Consider the following 21,332-nt stretch of genomic DNA (forward strand, 5'->3'; position numbering starts at 1 on the left):
ATGCATATATTAACTTATGCACCCTTGCTAAGACAGTGCTACCCATCATTTAATCTACACAGCTGCAGCAGAAAATCCAGCCTGATCTTTGCCCATAATGTTCTATTATTCCACTAAAGTACTTTTTTATGCAGAATGCTGTGCAACAAACCCATTCCAGGTCAGTCACGCTCAGAGCTGCTGCAGCTCGCTGGAAATGCACTGGCTACTGTTATCATTGGCTCCATCGGGGCCACAGTTTAATAGAAAAATAAAGAGGGGTGGTGCGAAGTGCTACCAAAGACAAACAGCTTGTCCTAAAAAGCACTTACCTTTCCGGAAGGGCACTCAGTTGGAAGGCAATGACCTCCACGGTGCTTAATCTCTAAATGTGACCTCAACGCAAGGAGACGCCTGGCCTCTTATCTAAGGATCAAGACGGATGCGAGTAAAAGGAATGCTGCTGCTCCCTTTTCCTTCCACTTCAGCAAGACCTGGCTGCAGCAGGGATTACTCCCACCACCTAGCAGCTCCCCAAAAGAAACACCTTGCTGTTGCGCAGCAGTGCTGTTGATTTAAAATTCACTGTCCACAGATTCCTAACAGAGTTGGGAGAAGTGGTTCTGCTACAGCAAACATCGTGGTAACATGAAGGAGGGAATTACTGAAATTCCTGCTACGTTTTACTCTTCAGCAGTGAAAAAAATGTAATAGAATATTAGATCCCTTAGATCTGTCTTTTCAGTTACTTTCTGAGGAAATTTTCACTTAATGCTGTTTTCAAGTATGAATTATAAAACAGACAAAAATTACAAAGCAAAATAGTCACACAGACACACACGGCACAGGGTACATATTTCTTTGTTTTCTAATGGTTGTTTTGTGCAGCCTCCAGAGGTGGTGTTTCTTGGGGGAAAAAACTTGGAAGATTTGGTTCAAACACCTTCTGATTTAAAACTAGCAAATAATCTAATCATTTTTTCTTTTCAAAAGCTTGGTTATAAATCATCAAGACAGGTGATACAAAGTTAAATGGTTTTGTATTTAACATTCAAATATTAATGCATTTTGGAGCTCCGAGTAAAGTAGCTGATTTCTTCAAGAAATGACATTCACAAGTTGGCCCTCTAAACAATCCTGTCCCTGTACAGGCAGTAGAGAAACAAAAATACATCCTATATGACCCACATGAAATGCAGAGGTTATTTATTGAGTTGATTTGTGATGAGACCTATCAACAAATTCATACAATGCTATATGATTTCTCGGATTTCAATTTTAAAAGATCTTTATACTACAAAATTACGTGCAGATTTGAGAGCTCATATTAATAGGGAACATTAACTACTTGGTCAAAGGACTTTAAAAGGGCTTGCAGTGCTCCTTTGCAGCAATTTAAATATTTTTTTAAAAAAAACTCCAACATACTGGTAGGCTTTTTGAATTCTGATTTTGAGACTTGAAGCCAAGATTTGGACAGAAGATGTTTCCTCACATTTAAACAAGCATTTCAATTGATAATGAATTTCATATCTCCTCACAAGACAGAAATGATTTCAGGAGTGCAGATGCAGCTTAACTGTGAGATAGGGTCTGCCCCCCCCCAGTTTAGAGTTTTGGGGGGAGTTTCTTGGGTGGGGCAAATGACAAGCTTAACATCAGGGGTCCTCAAACTTTTTAACCAGGGGGGCGGTGCACAGATGCAGTGGCAGGCAGTCATCTGCGGCTGCTTGGTTCCCCCCCCCAGCCCCCGGCAGGGGGGTCTGTAAATACCGGGGGCCGGATTGAGGACAGGACCCTGGGGGGCCGTATCTGGCCCGAGGGCCCTAGTTTGAGGACCCCTGCTTAACATACTACCTTTTATTTGCACAGATGTAGGCCCTGGTTCACACACAGGAGTTTTTCTGAGAAGGCTCACAGGCTTTCAAGTCAAGTAGTAGAGATGTATTTCTGGAGATAAAGACCATGGTATAGCCTTTGTGCTCTGAATACAACTTCTCCTTTATAAAGCACACCTACAAACTGTGAGTGCACAAGTTTAACCTGCTGCATACACTGAATACGTGTTTGTTTTCTTACTTTTGGGAAGTGCGTGAGGGAATTATTTCCCTTGCGCAGAAAAATTAGAAAAAAAGACTATTAGCTTCAGTAATGTCTAACTGTCCGGAAAAGCTCAGAGGTAGATTCTGATTCAAAAGATACAGGGCCTTATGTGTCTGTCTGAATGTGTCTTCCCCAATATGGCTATTTATTATTATTTTTATTACTACAACTACCACGTTAATGGAACATGATGGTAGGAAGGGTTTGATACTCTGTTCTAATAAACTCATGTAAGTGAAAAGTGTTCTTGTACCTCAATCCTGCCTCTTCTATCTAAACAGATTTTTGCTTTGGAGGAAGTTTTATAGCACTCTATCTTCCTTTCTCCCATCTTCACAGAAGGAATACAGCTTCTGATGGTAGATGAATACCAGCTTCCCAATAAATGGCAACGATTTGTGTCATTTACTTATAACATTTGGTGTATGTGTCCATGTAAAATACTCACACCTACAAAGAAAGTCATTCTGCCATCATTTGTACGTTAATAAAGTGAACTATTTTTAAAAGAGAATTCCTAACAATGGTTACTTATGAATTATGACTGATTATTTATGTAGCCTACTTTAAATGGTGTCTATGTTCTTCAAGAGAACAATGCTGTATACAGCTGCTTTATTAATGTCACTGGCTCTTTGTTGCTATTTTTACATCTCCATCTTCCTGTTAGACTGTGTAAATAGAGATGCCTATAATTAGCGGACGCACTGCATTGTTCCACAAATCTTAGCAGCTACATTAAAATAGAAAACTTATTACTTCTTTGGGAATAACTTTTATTTTATTTTGCCCTATAGTTAAGAGACACAGTTGTAGAGCCAGATAGCAGGTGCTCTCTGATTTTTCCATTGCATTCTAAGAAAGCTATTGCTGTATTCTACATCCATTTAAACATAAGGAAAATGTTAGCTGCTCATTCAAAAAATATTTTTTATATTTTTATAATTAAAGTATCTTTTAATTTCCATCTGACCACCACAGAAACTGGTGTTATACAATACAGATTTTTTTTCTTGCTGTGAGACAAAATCCTCTAGTCTTCAAAGGCTGAAACAGTTCCCCTTGCCTGACCAACAGAAGACATGAGAAAATAAGTCTGCATCCAGATCTGCTGTTGCCTGCCTGTCTAGAAGCTTATTGTACCTCCTGACTAATTCTGTATCAAGTCCCAAATACAAAAGTCCGACCCCATGAACCATTATCCATAGTTTTAGGTAAAGATTAAGGTACAAAGACTGATCCACACGTTGTAGAAGTATCTCACTGAAAAATTTTCTTCCTTCTCTTGCAAAATTTTCTTTCCTGAATACATTTTGCATTAACAACGTAGAAGAACAGCATGCCTATAAATATTTAATATCTGCATATGCTTTACTGGAGGCATTTGTGTTCACAGACTTCACAGTCAGAAAGGAGCATTTTGGCCATGTGGGCAATGGTATAAAGATTTCACCCTAAAACATTATTTTTGGAAAGAGATGATGTCTTGGCATAGACTTGCAGTGATAGGATTCATCTCATCGCTAAATAAGCTGCTATAATGCCTACAACTCTCATTGTTGAAAAACTTCACCCCCACTTCTCATCTGAATTTGTCTGAAGTCAGTTTCCAAGCATGTCCTTTTCTGAAATCTCCATCTGTCACTTTGATATCAGAGATAACTTTGTACTAAGAGCTGTAGTTAAAATTGTTGACAAGACACAACTGAACAAGAGATAATCACAAATACTAACATTGCTTCTGACAACAATCTATGCCTTTCCCCCCCCCCCCCCCCCTTTTTTTTTTCGTTCTTCTATTTCTTTTCATGCTAGTAGTAGAAAGAGTTTACTTTGAAGGAATCAGCAACAGGGCAAATCCAGAATTAAGTTTTCAATAGAGACCTATTTAAAAGCTGTTACCACTGTCCAACAATTAATGTTTACAAAGAAGCCTAGGGTACAAAGATGAAGAATGATATGCAGGTGAAAATATTAATGCCAAAGGAAAAGAATTATTTGGGCAAACATGTAAAAAGATAATGCAGATCAGTCATGCTTTTAGAGAAGTCCTTGTTACCATGCTCCATAACTTTAATTTTAAGGTTCTGAAGAAAAAGTCCACAACCCTGAAGGTTTTCCCACAGCCTGCCTGCTCTCCATAATAAATACGCAAGCAGTGCATGCAGCATAAGAGAACAAAGTAAAATGCTCCGTGGGACACCTAACACTTGAAATTCAAACTACCAAAGTAATAAATTAAGTATATGTCCTGGTGTGTGAGTCAGGGTATAATGTTCTCCAACTGCTTTAATGGGCCTTGGGTAAACAAAAGAACAGAACAGCTAGCTACAAATGCCAGCTTTTTAGTGCAAGGGGGCCAACATAGGAAAAAAATTTCAGGGCCCGAAGACATTGGCTTATTCAGATTTAAATAAATGAGCAGAAATGACTTGATCTCCCTCAGATGTCTGCTCTGCTTTTCTGCCAGAGGTTGCTGCCTTGTGAGGGTGACTGCACACAAAGCCGCACCTGGAATTACTGCACTTCACCACACAGTATATCTGAGGTAAACAACTTACTGGTTTGGGGTATCACCATATACTACTGAACTCTGAACTGCAGTGAACAGCAAGGCATGGAGACCTTTTCAGCTTCTGCATTTAAAAGCCACCAACTCAAATTCAGAACTTCTGCATTTACCTCTTGTAGTACACAAACACAGAAAAGTCAAGAAATAAGCAGGAACTCTTGCTGCATGCACTTATGCTTCACTGTCTCCACAATACAGCTAATAGATTTTGGGTTTTCAAGCATACTCAGTTCCATTTCTCCAAATCTGATTTTCCAATACAGTTCACAGATGTCAGAACTGCTGCAAACTACAGGGATTACTATGGATTAGTGGATCTCCCATGCCTGCAAGAGAGGTGTTTAGAGCAATTACACCTCATACTGGAAAGGTATTGCCCACACATTCTTCTAGCCCCTCTCTGCAAGCATAGCTACCACTTTGCTCTGGGAGGCAATCATGTTACCAGACTGAAAACTGGTACAACCCTCAAACATACCTAGCAAAGTGTATCCACAGTCCTAGCACAGGCTAGAATTTTGTCCTAAAATTCAGGAAATCTCCTTACCACGAGGTCAAAATATTTGTCTAAAATATAAGCACTGCTTGCACTCCATCCTATCCAACCTCCCTCCGTCCCTTGCATTACAGAAGTCGAGTCAACAGATCAGGGCACCAGCTCTACCTCAGGGCATGGTCTCATGCACAAGCAGACTAAATTATGAGAATGGAGAATAAGGCTACTACACCACCAACCACTGGCAGGGAAGTAAGGCAGATAACTAGAGGGCAGTTACCTTGCCAGCCTTCAGCACCAAATTTGCAACTGCTTACCAGTTAGCTGCCTCTGCAGCACTCAGGCCACAGTTCATCGTGGTTTAAGGCAATGGGAACTGTGCTTGGGTCAGCTGCTGGTTCAGTGGAGGTGGCCACGACCTGACCCAGCAGGCAGCTGGCAGTACCAATATTGAAAAACGCAGCAAGCGACTTTGTTAAAGGCTATCTGCATCCGCACTGCAATTTGTTAGCAGCAAGTGATGCAGCACACACACCAAAGTTATAAGGAGCAGAACTCTAGGTAAGTAACAGAAGCCAAGCAGCTGAGTGAGGGGTTCCAGGCTGAGGGTGTGCTCTGAGCTGGCAGCAGGCTCCCTTCCCACCCAAGTGGTTCTTCTGAAAAACCCAAGCCTCTTCCTGTAGTTCTGTTTATATTACACCATCCCAATATACACAACCAACTAAATTATATTTACTTCGCTAACTTCCACACCTTTTCCCCTTTCTCTTTCCCCAGATTTGGATCACAGCTTTCTTCTGCCCAGTATTTTCTTCCCTAGAATGACAAAGGTGCAGATACAATAAAGGGGTGTCACCAGCCTTTGTTCAAATACCCTTTGTTGAGTATCTCAGCTATTTACCTCCCACTCAGAAGTTCCTGTTTTCCCACTGAGTGGGGGAAGGGAAAGCTGTAAACCTGTATAGTGTTATGGTGGCTTTTTCGTTTAAAAAGTCTATGTGCAGTCAGAGATATTTAGTATGTTCCCCCCCCCCCCCCCCCCAGCATAATATTACTAGTTTCAAACCAAAGGGACAATTCATATCAAAGAGGGAAAATTCTTTAGAGAACTAAAAAAAAACCCACCAAAACTGACTACAAAAGCAGTATTTTGCTGGTACCCCTTTCTTCAAGTTGCCAACTATTGTTATATTAAAATGCTCAAATCCGCACACACTGAAAACTCGGCCCTCTATCACAAACTGTGCACAAACACAGAGGCATATAATGTAATCCCCTTCTGCTGACAATATTAGAGCTCTTAGCAAATAAAACCAAGAAAGCAGAAAGGAATTAGGCCACTGAAAGACATCACTAGCTGGGAGCTTTGCTAGTTCACACAAAGGGAAAAGGAAGAACACAGCATGCATAGTGATTTACCTTTGACACAGGAGAAGCCATATGTGATAATCCAGTGATGAAGCAGGAAAGCTGTAAGACACACTTGTTTGCTGGACTGAAGAAACATGTTTAGATCGACATTTGTGATGCCGAGTTGTTTTGACACTTAGAATTTAATAGAACCATGAGGGTATGGTGATGACTACAAAATGACCAATGCTTCATCATGAAGTAAGATCGCTCCTTGTACTGTGTGATACATGACTATAGGGAGCTTTAAAGAAATATGTAAATTAGACATTTGGGTTATGAAAGGGCATGTCCAAGGAATGGATCTGCACAGCTTCCCCTTTTATCATCTATCAGCTACCCTGTTTAAGACAAAGAAACTGTGCATATGAAACTGGTAGACAAACTGGTAGCGCTGACAGCAGGAATTTGGGGTGTGTGTGTGGAAATCTTGGTAACAAGTGGTTTAATTATGCCTTTCATTTTCCCAAAGTCAATTTTAGCTCAGTGATCAACACAAAAAAAAAAAAAAAGGTAAGAAGCGTTAATTAGTCTCCTCCTAATCTCCATCTAATTTGACAGCAAGGAGTATTGGAGAGGAAAGGTCTCAAGAGAGGTGATCTCTGTTATTAGACTAATCCACAGTGCTGGGAAAAAAAAAAAAAGCGGGGAAAGTTCCTGGGCATACACTTTTCTTCAGCACCAGACGGAAGGAACAACAGAGCCGCCCCTTTACCAAATGCTAACAAGTGGATAGGAAACGACTATCGGAAAGGAGGTGCTGATCTTTAAGAGCCTGACAAACAATATAAGCACCAATTAGTGTGTACAGCCTTTGCGGCTGGTAGGCTTTCATGTTCTTTTCATTTCATCTGCGGATATGTCAGGATGACTGAAGTCAATGGGAAATGTGCAACAAGTTTTAATAGCATCAAGAACTGGTTCACTATAACCTTCTCTTCATAACAATATTGTTTGTGTACATTAGATCTTAATCTGATTTTGTCCCATCAATGCATCTAGACCCTATTTGCACCTCTTCTCAGGGTCTTCTTGTGTACATTGCTGTTTCTGTAAAATTACATAGACAACCACCACACGTCAAAATTAAGTGCTCTTTTAGAATGCACTTCACTTTTTTTGGTTTGTTTTTTTTTTAACCGAGACCTAAATTGCAGAGGCATTTTGAAATAAAGTTCAGTTTCTTAAGTGAAAATTACTTCAGGCATAGTTTGGATTGGGTTGGTTTCGGTTTGGGGTGTGTGTGTGGGGGTTTGGGTTTTTTTTCTGAGGCTACCATTCCACTGTTCAACTTAATAAGAAAGTAAAAATTAGATGTAACCAAGCTTAGAGAATTCCATCTCATTTACTGCTATTTACTCAGTTTAATTTTAACTTGAGCTAGTAAAACACTTTCCAAGAGACCTCACCTCACCTTTAACACTTTATCTTGACTTGCTTACTTCAGGCAAACATTTGCTAGATATTTCCCTGTTACTCCATTAAAGAGAATGTCAAGTTCTTTGTACAAGTGTCTGGTCATGTTTCATGATTGCCAAAGTCTAGAAAAAAACCAAGTTTGAACAAAATGTTTGGAAACCTTATTCTCCTGGCTAAGATGCCTACCTTTTTTGCTGAGAAGATAAACAGGGAAAATTCTTTAAATATAATGAATGGAACAATGAAGATATAACTGATAACTTTAAAAGTTATCATTATTCCACTCTTGTTAAGTCTCATCATTCAGTCATAATTCTATAGGCTGTGTCATATGTTCAAGGCAGGTATTATCCATCTTCAGATGGAGGTCATAATTCAAATACAAAACAAGTGCCATCTCTTCAAGCAGGTAATTTCTTTCTTCTTGCACACTGCCTTTTAAAGTTAAGTCCCATTAATGCAAGAATCTACTCAAAAGAGTAATATAAGGATTGTGGTTTCAAAACTAAATATAGTAGTTTCCCAGTGACAACTGTCTTTCTGTCCAGTACAAAATTTATTTGGCATCCAGACTCACTCCTGTGCATTAGAAGAAGAAAGAACACTAATAATGTGTTCATTTGTACTGTGCTATATCTTAGTAACACCACATGCAAGGAGAAATATTTTCATCTTGGAGGTCAACTGGCAAGCCACAATACTAAATAACTGTTGTAACTGTATTGCCAGTCCAATGAACACGGCTTCAATGAACACAGCAAGGCTTCAGACTAGCCATCAGAAATCCCAACAGAGATCCTGCTTTTCTTCAATATAAGAAATCTGGGATGCATAGAACTTTTCAGCCTTCTTCTAAAAATCCTTCACAAAGGTCATCACAAGATTGTGGTAGGTTTGACAAAACCCACGTCTCTCCAACCTGCTCTACGCCTATGGCTCAGTCAGAAGCATTTGTTTATTGAAAAGAAAGCACCTTCCACAATGCAGGAACGAAACATGTCACAACATTAACCAATAACCTCCTAAATCACTGTATCACTATCGGTATTTCTAACATAGTTCTAAAATACTACAGTGTTTTTCATAGTTTTGTCCACTTACAGCTTTATGAAACCATTAAAGATGGATGTGTCATATTGAGCAGAGCCTGTTCTTTCAGTGGCCTCACACCTCCTCTCCTAAAACTCCATTTTACCAAATTCTTACGATAGGCACTGCATCTTCTATGTTGATTATCTGTGTCAAGTGAAGTGCAGCAGACTGGATGAAGATCGTGCAAAGCAGGCCTTCAGCAAATTGCCCTGAGCAGCTGGGCAAGAAGACTTGAAGGAATGAAATGACAAAAAAAACAACAACCCACAAAACCAAAAACCAAACCCCCAAACAAAAAAAAAAAACCCAAAACCAAGCCAACCAGAAAACACACCAAAAGAGTTGGAAAATTAGGACTTGGGATGAAGAAGCAGAAAAGTGGACAAGAGACAGGTACAAACATATGCTGAACTACTTTCAATTAAGTATGCAGCACTGCTGGAAGTTCTTCACACATCTTAATTCTGTCATTACTTAAGTATACATTATGGTATAGTCTGTAATTTAATGACCACATACTTTCCCCTTCTCCACAAAACCACCTGCATGCAGCAACAGAAGGGAGAGTCTTCTTCAGAACTAATACCTTCCACTTTGTTTTCTTCTTGTTTACTTGTGTGGTCTGCAGACTTGCTCCCTGCATGCAACTCAGAGCTTTGTATCTGCCTGGGCTCTTCAGAAGTACTTTGTTACCTGAATTATCTCAGAAGTCATCAGTAAACTATTACACACATCTCTGTGAGATAAAGAAGTATGGTATCCCAGTTTTACAGACAGTGAGTGCACTAGAATTAAGGTCAAAAGTACTTCTTGCCAAATTTACTGGAAAATTCTTTTCTCCCACAGCACTTAATATGGTACTGCATTTTACCTCTTCAGAACATAGCTCATACTGACTTCAGCTACAACTGTGAATAATCATTTCTTTCACATCTCAGACCCAAATTTGGGGATCCAGGAAAAAAAGGAAAAAAGTGAGCATACTGAAGTGTAAGTTTCACTCGCCTTATCTAGTATCCCAGAGGAACACTGTGGTGTGAGCAGAAGTCAAATTTTCCAAGGAAAGCAATTAGCCAGGAGACCATCCTTTCTCTTTGAATAATCCTTTTCCTTACTCATAACACGCCTTCCTCCAATGCTGTATACACAATATCCCAGTCACTCCCAGAAAAGCTCTCTTGTGCAACAACCATGACAGAAGTTTCTCAATAAAAATAACATGATTGTGCAGAATTTCACTGGATTCCAGTGTCTGCACACAATCTAATACCAAACCAACACTGCTGGAGTGAACAGCAATTCTGGCACTTCTTAATTTCCAAGACCTTTGGCTATAATAGTATTTCTTCAATGGTTTTGTATGTGCCTATACACACGCAAGCTCTTTGAAACGGCACATCATGTTACTGGTAGCAAGGTACATCGTGATTTAGAAATTAAACTAAAACCAAATCAATGCAGACGCTGTCATTTTGGGGTAGCTTTTTCCCCTCCAAGGACTGAACAAAAGCACCACCCTCCCCAGCAGGTATCACAGCTGTGCTCAGAGCCCATAGAGGACAACTGTGCATTTGTTTATGCTTTCTGATCTACAGCAGCGGTAACAGGCATCCAACCACGGATTCACCCTCACCTCACCTGATCCTTGTCAGTCTGCCATACAGTGGCTGTCTCCAGCTGGAGACAAGCAAGGCTGATAGTATCAGCTGAAGTGTCATTTTAAAGGTACCTCACAGAGGTTTTCCTTTTCTTGAAGGCTTTTTTGCCCATTCCTCTTGCCCTTCAGTGTTTAATTCCTGCATGCAACACTGTGCCTCTATTTGTAAGTTTCTCCTAGGGATCCTCATACTTTCCTCAAAACTGCACTGCCACATTCAGCTACTACCTGCTGCAGGAGCTGCAGCCTTGGGAATAGCACTACTGTTGAATGAAGAGAACAGATGCTAAAATATGTATTAAAGGGACTCTTTCATGTAATTGCTACACACACTGAGTGGCTGTACAACTTCCAGGCTAAATAAATGCAGTCTGCATGAAACAGTGTCACCTGGACATAGCAGTTACATTTAAAGCTGGTGATACAAACTAGTCTTGTTTTCAGTTATGAAGCACAGGTTCTTGACAGGTTTCCTTTCAAGTTGTGCACATCAGACTATCACCTAAACACAAGCAGCAATTACCAGAGTAGGATCAGAGAGGCTGCTTTCCCCACATGGCCTCTTTCCAGTCCCACCTTGGATTTTTCACTATATTTATTCTTTGTAACTAGATTATGATATCTCCAAAGACTGGCAACATCTAGCTGATTATTACCATGCTTAGTTTGCTTTAGTTCTACAAACTCTGATTTTGATGCATCTCATATCAGACCAGAAACATTGTGGCTGCCCAGAACAAACTGCTGGGACAACAGCCCCCTAATGAGACCAATTTGTTGAATTTTTTCTTTGTTTTGCTTTGATGATTTTTGTCTCAGCAAACTTGCTGTTGCATCAGCGTCTTCTGTGCACCCATACCTTGCAAAAAGGAACAGTGTGAACATTCAGTATTGTGCTCCAATTTGGCAAAAATGCAGTCATGCCCAGGGGTGATCCAAATCTGTGTAGCGAAGTGATCTGGCAAAGCCTGCATTCAGTATTAAAGAATGTGGAACCAAGACTCCAGCCTCTTTCAGTTCACTAACGTAAGCTTAACACCAAACCTCCCCTGAGCCAGACCCAGCTCGCACTGAAAGCGGTGGGGCTTGATTCTTTCCTTATTCAGTCCCTCCTTCACTGGAGTTTTACCAGTCTTATACCTGAGCTGCTCTTTTCAGAGGCAGGTGAATCATTGTCAGCAGCTTCCACAGGAACTGGCTCATGCCACGTGAAGACAACTACCTTGCCAAAGGTCTGATGGACACTAAAATCTATTTGCTATTTGACCCTAGAAAAGAGGGCTTGGTCCTCTCCTCAACAACACACTTGCTACCGCTTTTCTGAACTCAAAAGAGGAGCAAGTGCAGACATATCAGACTGTTACAATATGGAATTTATCCAAAAGAAAAATGAAACTAAAAAAAATACATACCTATGTTTTTTTGTAGATAGATAGATAGATAGGACCATTAGAAACTAAATATATGGCACTGTTATTCCCAGGAGAGAACAGGAAAGAACTGCAGGCTGAATGAGAAGGCACTCACCAAACATGAGCAATACATCGTAATTGTCTCTACACTTCCCATTCAGAAGGGTTCAGAGTCCCCAAGAGAATTTTTCTGTGGTTTTGAGAATACAATTTTAAAGAAGAATCCTTGAGCCAGCACTGCTCTAACCCTGCTTGTTGCTGCTACGCAGTCAGTGCAGGACATAGGACAGGGCAGACACATGTGCAGGCTCTCCAGGTACACAGCAGCGCTCCCAGCATCCTAGGGCCGGGAGTGAAAGGACCGAAAGGCATCTAGCACTTAATGGTTCTAGGAGTCAGAAACTGGGGGGCCATTTCTGATTTTGCAAGAGTCCTGTGTGACTCAGACAATTAACCTTTTTGTCTGTACCCTTTCCCTGCTCACATTCTTACTACACTGCCAGCAAATATATCTCTTCATCACACATGGCATGAAAAATGTTTAAGATAAGCATATACTACTTTAAGATCCTCTAATTTGAGGTCTTAACAGTGTGTAATAAACCATTCCAAGGAGAAGGCAGGAATCCTACTGCAGAAAGAATATAAAAATATAACGCAAGGGGAGGAAAAAACCCACAAACAAACCCAACAAAAACAAGTCCAGGATTTGTATTCATTTTAGGACAAAACCCAGCACCAAGTATCTCCATCATTTGCTGTATCTAACAATACCAGTGGTCTTCACAAGCAACTCAGCTCGCATAGTACAGTTAGCCAGGGATGCAGCTTCCACAATAATTTTTATCGGACCAGCTGGCATAGCTGGTAAACGGCAGTTTTCACAGATGCAGTCCCAATCTCTTTCCAGCCAGATTATCAGCCTTTGTCCTCAGACCATGATGTTTTTAGCCTCAGCACTCACCCTCATGAGTCAAACACCCAGCCGCAGCATCACACTAAAGCTAAGCACCTAGGAAGCTGCACCTATTCCATTAGGAATAATGGGTGGACTGCACATTTCACCAACACACAGACACAGGCTGCTGAAGGCCAAAAATTATTTCAAATTAGCTTTGGGCTGCATAAGAATTTTAGTAGGTACAAAACAAAGAAATTGTTTACTAGAAGGAAATATATTTTATTCACTACCCACTCAAGAACAAGGCTGATGTTTAAGTATGCCTTTCAAGCATTCTTCTCATGAAGAAATAATGACATTTCATACAATTTCTACCTTAACCTTGAGATACAAAAAATATTTAGCATTTTTTACGTTTTATAAAATATCTGCATTCAGCCTGAGAAACATCTCCACCCTCTTACCATGTCAATCCTTGTAACTGTTTCTGTCTACACTTGAAGTATGTTCCAGACAACACTTTCCAAAGCTTCTGTTTTCTTGTGTCCCCCAGTTTTCTCCTCCCAAGGAAACACCCTGATCTTGTCCAACAAACCAAAGACCTTTAAGGAAACAGGACGTTAAGCAACAATATGATCTAGAGGAAGACGCAAATCACATAGATGCATGTATTCACTACACTAGGGATAGTTACACTAAGGGTTAGCAGTGGAACAACAGCACCTGAAGAAAAGGAGAACTGAAACCTGACTTCTGAGAGAGTTTTGTCCAATCGAGAGCAAAGAGCTTAGACTTTATGTCTTCTTATACATGCACAGGAAGATGAAGCTACTGGATGAAGTAACTGACTAGTAGAGAATCCACTCAGTAATTCAAAGAGAATCATTTTAAGACCATGCTTACGTACATCTCCTCTAGGCAAAGCACTCGTTCAACACGTCAGGAAGTGCCTCAGCATTGTCAACTACATACAAGCAGCCACACTATGACTGGAGTAAAAGTTGCTTTGTAAGGAAAAAAAAAAAAAACCACCACCAACAGAAAAATTCTCTGCTGTTCCTGATGTAAGAGAAAATCTTGCTTATCCTACTCAGGTGAGTAAAGAGGCTTCATGAAACTCCCTCTGTGCTTCTGAGGGCTGTTCCAAGATCTGGGGGTGCAGAAGGAACATGGAATCTATAAATAAAACTCGGAGCTGCAGTCAGAAAGGGCATAAGACTAAAAGTAAAAGCTGCGTGCAAGGAGAGCTTTAAAAAGATGTAGTACATTTTTTGTTTCACTCTATTACTTCTGCTTTTCTTAACATTTATATGATTCTATTGCTAACATAATTCAGAACTTGAATTATCTGGAGGCGATTTCGATGCATCTCTTGGGGGGGAAAAAAAGGGGGCAAAAGCCTATTGAACAAACATTTGGACATGTCCAGTTGTTCTCGTTTTGGTAACTTCAATATCCTAAATCTGACATAACTTTCAATATCTATTTAATATTCTGAGGCTCACCACTCTACTAGAATAAAGAAACTCAACAAGATTTCTTTTCTGAATTAAGCCTTCAAAGGTCTTACATTTGAAGAATAATAAAAATGTTATCAAAATTATTTTTATTGTCCAGAAATGTAAATTTGAACCACAATTTTATGTGGTGCCATTAATGTAACCTCCTATCAGGCTTCTATATTTCAAGTACATATCTTATTCTGCGCATTTGACTCAAAGAATAATCTGCACAGAATAGCATGAAGAAATGCAACTGCAATTACAACTTACTAAAATTTACACCATCACAAGATTTCACTTGCAGTAGCAGTGTAACAACCTTCCAAACCTTTCCAAACTATGTAGTGTTTGGTTTTGTAAACAACAAATGGCCATCACAAGCCTTAAAATTAGTAGGGCAAGTTTTACAAGAGACTGCAACCAGCAACACACTCGTGTGAAGCCACAGTCTGAAGGAATCAATGTCATCATGCTAGAAAGTAAATATTTTTATAACTACACCCACAGCAACCACAAAACTCCATTTCTCCAAAGTGATCCATAATGCCTGATGTGAGAAACCAATTTAAAGCTCTGAGGAGGTATCACCAGCCATCATTTATCTCGGCCATAAAACTCTCAGGAAGACAAATATACAGTCTTTCTGGGCCATCATTGTACAGAAAAGAAACACTCAAAAGACATCTCTGGAAATCACTATACTTGCTTCTTTTGAAACTAGAAATCCTCCTGAGGGGTATGTTAGACTATAGGTAATATCAATTATCTTCTACAGGATGTATTTTTACTGCAGTGTCAACCCAGGTGATTGACATCTGAATTAAAGACTTTCTGTAACAGTGCTTACATCTTACATGCTACTTTTCACCAACAGTTCTCAATGTGTCTTACAAAGATTTGTATCCATATTCCATGAACAGATAAGGCATTCAGAGAGGTTAAAAGAAATGCACATGAACTCATTGTCAGTAGTCACCGGCCAGCTAAGGCCTGTGAATCCAAGTCTCCCAAGTCAGAAGCCCCTGCCCTGGTCAGCAAGCATCATTACTTCTGTATGTAACTAATTTGGATGAGCTTCCACACACCAAAGCTGTGCTCTATGCCAGTTCCCAAAGACCTCTCAGAAATCCAGTGGCATTTCCTATTTCACTCTTTACGCTGAAATAAACTGACCCCAGTTCTTTCCCACTGAGTGGCAGGAAACCTTGTATGCTCTCTCATCAGGGAGGCAGATGTAGAAGGCAATGGAAATCTGTCAGCACCAGGTAATTTAGCCTACACTTCAGGCTGCACTTCTGTTTTCATTCATACTAGATGTATGCAGTGCTAGACCAAACAGCATTACAAAATTAAACTGAACCAGGTTTGGGTACATGACTTCAATACTGCTGAATACGCAGAGTCTATCTCATCCCTGATTTATACTGGCTTTAAAGCAGCTACATAAAGGACATGTAATACTTGATCCATCATAAAACCTGTCCTTATAAAGCTAACTCATTTTGAACAAATTGGAAACAGCAGACTGAGTTAATAGCAGACCAGTGTTTTGCAACACTGCAAAGAATCTCTTAGTAGTAGATGTTAAGCTGAATTTACTGTGCCATTAAACCACAGCCTCAGTGCAGATGTAGGCTGGCTACCAACACACATGGAAATCCACACGGCAGTAAATTCATCTCCAGAGCATTCAAATTAGGGAAGGAGGAGCAAAACCTGATCAAGATCCTTTATTTAAGGGAGTGGAAGACTTAATTTATGTGGTAACTTCCTGCTTTTCCCTTGTCTTTGGTTGAAGAATAACACAGATTTGCCCTTTGCCTATACAGAGAAGAGAGCTCCAGTTACAGAGCCAGGAATCACAGACTGCACTCTTGCTGCATGCATGTTGCTGACAGCTGCAATAATCAAATATTTATGCAGCCCCACAGCACAAACTCTTCAAACATTCAGCACTGTTGTTTAACACCCCTAGCTTAGTGTTAATGTAGTATCCTAATGAACACTGGATCTGGCAGATGAGTAGCTACAGTGATGAAAGATCCTACTAAAAACAGTCCTCTTCCCTGTCCATCTCATAGGTGTCTCCAGAGCAGAGACAGCAGAAGCAAAGGTATGCTCTTACCACAGCTGCTGCACTTCAGAACTTGCTGCTTCAACTGAAAAGATCTATCAGGCTGCAACTCCTGTAACTGAAATACGTAAGAGTTTGTCCCATTTACAGGTTTGCAAATCCTTAGCAGAAGGATCACACTATGAGCTGGGGAATCAGTACAGAGGGTCAGAAATATCCTGAAAAGGTAATCTGTGCAGGCAAGCCATAACTTTTATATATATAGGATGATCAGAACAGGCAGGGACTGACTGATTTATGGTATACAACTCCATTACTGCAGAATATGCGTGGCCAATTTTGAAATAGAAATCTTGCATAAAGCTAGTCATGCTCTCTCAAAAAAAAACAAAGAACATACAGAACTGGTGGGAAAAATTTGACCAAAAACCAATGCCAAACATGTGTGCGTATGTATATATATATACATACACACATACAAACTCACTGGATTTTAATAACTGGTTTATTTCAGTTAATTCTGTATCACAGTATTCACTAATGCGTTTTCCTTTCACTTCACAGAAGAAGAGCTACTCTACCTGCTTTAAAATCAGTGGGGTTAAGAACCAGTAGTTATTTCCTCAAAGGCAGTATCTAGCAATATCCTACTACTGTAGGACCTGCCTTATCGCTTTCAACTTCATATTAAAACTGTTCTCCAGTGTCTCAAATACATCATCACAAACCAGTGTAAGTTCATCTACATTAGAGAGTTCTATCGGCTCCTTCAAGTTGACCAGACTGCATATCTTCATACTGCTGATCAGCAAAAATACGTATGTGAAAGCCTGCAGTGCAGACACAACTACACTAGGCTACAAAGTCAGGTAGCACTGAGGCTCTTTCTGAAACTGGTAAATGTACTTACAAAACTTAAACCAAAGCTGGCTCTAAATGTCAGTATTAATGGACTCAAGCATGTCAGAGTGGTGGCTGAAGAATCGTAACTATTCCAAGAGTCATGAATGGCTGACAGGAAACAAAAGTCCCCCCCCTAAAAAGCATCAGCACTCTGTTTAGAAAGGTAAGCTACACAAATACAATCACCTGTCAACACAAACTAGAAAGCACACTTCCAACAAAGAGTAAGAGCCTGTCCATGCCCTGCGGCTATGTAGCTCAACTTAAGAGCAGCTGATGCAGTATTCGAAGCCAGGCTGAATATATGACATTCCAGTAGGGCCTGGGAAAAGCCTTGGGCACCTCTCTAACAATCGATCACTCTTCTGATAAAGTAGAAGAAAGGTCTGTAATTCTGTTGTAATTGGAAATGGAAAAAGAGTGGGAAAGAAAGCAGCTTTTCTTTCAAAAACTAAGGCTTCTTTATTCACAGACCTACCACAATTCTGACAATGAAGCATCCCCTGTATTTAACAACTGAAGCAAGACTACAATCGCCTACCTACTGAAGACCACCAGAATTCCCAACCACACCAGCATACAAGGTGGCAGCTGGTAGCAGGCACTGACTTCTCACCCTCAAGCCCTGCTTGCCCGTGCAGCAGCTGGCACCTCAACGCGCATCCTCTCCCCGACGGCACTGCTCCTGCCAGAGGTCCTACACCACACATCAGCCTGAAGCTTCCCTTGGTTACTTTAACTTTGAAGTCAGCAAAACCCACAGTCATTCCACTGCCGTGGTGGAGCACAATGTTTTTCAACCCTTGAAGATTAATCTGACCAGATACATTAACCCTTCCAGCATCATCAAAGCAAAAACATCACACAGGAAACTCAAAAACTTAGTTGGGGCAACCAGGCCTTCAAGTTCCTTAACTATTAATAACGTAGATGAGCAGACTTGAAAGCAATGCGTTATTTTTAAGGGGGATGCCGAGCGGCTACGGCCTAACACCGGGAGCGCAGGCGGGCCCGCAGCGGGACACCAGCGCCGCGCTGCTCGCTGCCCATCACCGACCCACCGACCACAGGCCACGCTGCCGGGCCGCCCGCGCTGTCTGCTTAAACCTCACCGCGTTTCTGCAAAAAATAAAATCACGACCAAACCCAAAAGGTGTTAGATCGTACCCCACCCTGTGCAGGCGTAGCTGATCACTAAAAGCATAAGGAAATGGATTTCTATTGACCTACAAAACGAAGGTAAGGTGCCTAATTAACTCTCGGGGCACGGCTACCTGTGTGCTGTGAGGTACAAGGTGTGTACAGCCAATGCAGTTAAAGGAAAGCCTCCCCAGATGGGCTCCCGATCTCCCGCTCCGCGAGGCGATGCCGCGGCAGACGCTGCGGGGCACCAAGCTGCCTGCGTGCGCGCGGTGTCACCGCCGCTTGCGCCGGCCGCCCCGCGGCGGGAGGGCTGCGCCCCCGCCGAGCCGCCCTTCACCTGCCGGGACGGACCCGCCCGAGCCGCGGCAGGTGGCGGGCTGAGGGGAAGCGTCCCAACCGGCAAAGGGCGGCGGGAACTCTCCACAGCGGAGACCCGACGGGCTGCCGAGCGCCCCGCGCCGGGCAGACGCTCCCCCCCCACCGCTGGGCAGAGCCCCGCGGCGCGCCCCCCGCCCGGCTCCCCCATGGCCGCCGCCCGCCCGGGGCCACTCACGATCTCGGTCACCATGAGGAGCCCGGGCGGGGTCCGCAGGAACTCCCTGTCGTAGGCGAGGGTGCTGGAGCTGGCCGACAGGTTGGCGGTGAAGGAGCTGCTGGTGGTGGTGACGGTGTGGGACCGAGGGCGCGGCGGCTGCTCCTGAGGCGGCGGTACCGGTGGCTCCATCTTCGGCGCCGCGGGGCTGCCCGAGCCGGCCGGCCCCGGGCCCGGCGGCGGGGCGGGGCGGGGCGGGGCGGGGGCGGCTGCCGCCTGACGGGTGGCGGGAAAGGCGCCGCCGCGCGCCGCTTTGTGTGGCCCCGGCGCCGCGGGCAGCCCCTCGGCTCAGCGCCCCCAGGCGCCGCGGGGGAGGCGGCCCGACGCCCGGGCCCAAGCAGAGAGGCGGGTCCGGGGGCCGCCCGCCCCGCCCGTAGCTGCCCCGCGGGGCGGGAGCGGGGCTGCCCCCTCACGGGGCGGGCGGCAGTGCGCTGAGGGGGGGCGGCGGGGGACCGGCCGGTATAGGGGACGGGGAGGGGTTGGTGCGAGGGATCCCCAGCGCTAGAGAAGGGCCCTCCGAGGGGGCAACGCAGGGCCCCTCTGAAGCCATTTCCTGGCCTCCCGGGCTCCTGTGTCCCCCACAGCGGCCTTGGGACAAGGAGCCAGGCTCAGCCACCTGCGCTCTGGAAGAGCGTGGCGGGAAGCCATTGCCGTAACCTCCTGGTTGCGCACGGTTTGAGGTGTCCAACGCCTGCCGCCTGCCATCATCACCTGTCTGGACTGTCACCCCTGGCTCCATGGGCAGCAGCCATCAACAGGAGATGTGCTTTTGCGGCGGGTTGTTGTCCCCGCTGGCTGCCATCGCTCATCAGCCTCACGCTGTTGGGAGAGGAACCACCACGGGGTGCCACGGGCAGGGAACAAGAGGCTAGGAGATGGCACAGCCCTCTCGGAGCTGGAAATGGGGATTTAGCTGGGAGCTGAAACCAACCAGGAGTCTCAGCAATGCAAAAGACTTTTTAAAAGCCATGAAAACTATGGGAAGTATGAGGTCATTATTGGCCTACTACCTGACAGTGTCAAGCTGTTCCGTAACCTATACTTCTTAGCACTTTCCCAAAGTGTCACATTAAAAAAAAATATTTTTCCTGGGTCATTTAAGAGCTGGTAAAGTAATCTTCCATGCCACAAAACATACGGTGTTTCAACAACAAGAAAGCAGGTTATAGTCTTTTTTTAATGTTCAGGAATTCTCATTAGCAAAGCATTTGCATGTCGCAGCTTAGTAAAAATGAAGTGTTTTCCATATGTCTGGTGGCTATTGTCCTCAGATTGTTTACTGCTGCTCTCCTACTGGCTAACAAAGAATGGATTTTGCAGTATTACCTTTCAGCAAGGGACTGAATTGGCTGGGAAGGGAGGAGGAGGATGGCAGAGTTTCTCCCAGAAATACAGGAAACATTAATTACCCAAAGAAACTGGTTCTTGTGCGTGATTGTGCCTCAACTCACAGTGTAAGTGTGTTGCAGCACAGGCTGCAGGGGCTTCTTGCAATGTGTGTCTTGGCTTGGGCTCTGTGGAGCCTCTGCATACTCACAGGCACTGGTGAATTTTTTGTTTAAGATAGGAGAAGAAACGTGACAGAGTTTTGCAAACATGAACTGCAGGTCATCAGAATGAGATACCAGCTACTCAGAACGAGATACCAGCTACTCAGCATGATATGATATACAAATCATGTAATTTCTTGGGGGGGGGCGGGGGCAGGGGGAGACTTAGCAAACCACACACTCAAACCATTTAACGCAACACCACAACCATGAATGAGGAATGTTACACTTTTTGGCAAAACCGTCATTTTTTGTGGTTACCAGCCATTCTGTATTGGTTGCATTCCTGTTTTATCCCCGTCTCTTAAGTAAGAGCTGAGATTTTAAAGGCACAGAACATATCTGTGCACTGGTTTGTTTAGAGACCTGCTCCAACTGGCTTGCAACGAAAAAGTGCTTTATCTGATTGTTCAGCACTGCCAGGCTTCCTTCCAATGCCAGAGCTGTTTTGGGATGCCCCTGTTGCTGTTCATGAGGCTCCATTGTAACAGCATTGATTTTCTCCTCTGAAAGATTCCTGTCTTTTC

The 21,332-nt window shown here is 42.9% G+C and overlaps 1 protein-coding gene across 1 annotated transcript in view; it reads right to left on the minus strand.

The window, feature by feature from the left end:
- Positions 1-19,537, minus strand: part of CMTM8 (CKLF like MARVEL transmembrane domain containing 8) — a 39,103-nt gene extending 19,566 nt beyond the window's left edge. The window contains exon 1 of the mRNA XM_040589424.1: positions 19,217-19,537. Coding sequence (XP_040445358.1) covers positions 19,217-19,387 — 171 coding nt within the window. The 5' untranslated portion in view covers positions 19,388-19,537. The remainder of the gene's footprint in view (positions 1-19,216) is intronic.
- Between the last annotated feature and the right edge of the window lie 1,795 nt (positions 19,538-21,332).

This window comes from Falco naumanni, chromosome 4 (assembly GCF_017639655.2).
Source record: "Falco naumanni isolate bFalNau1 chromosome 4, bFalNau1.pat, whole genome shotgun sequence".
Taxonomy (NCBI): Eukaryota; Metazoa; Chordata; class Aves; order Falconiformes; family Falconidae; genus Falco; species Falco naumanni.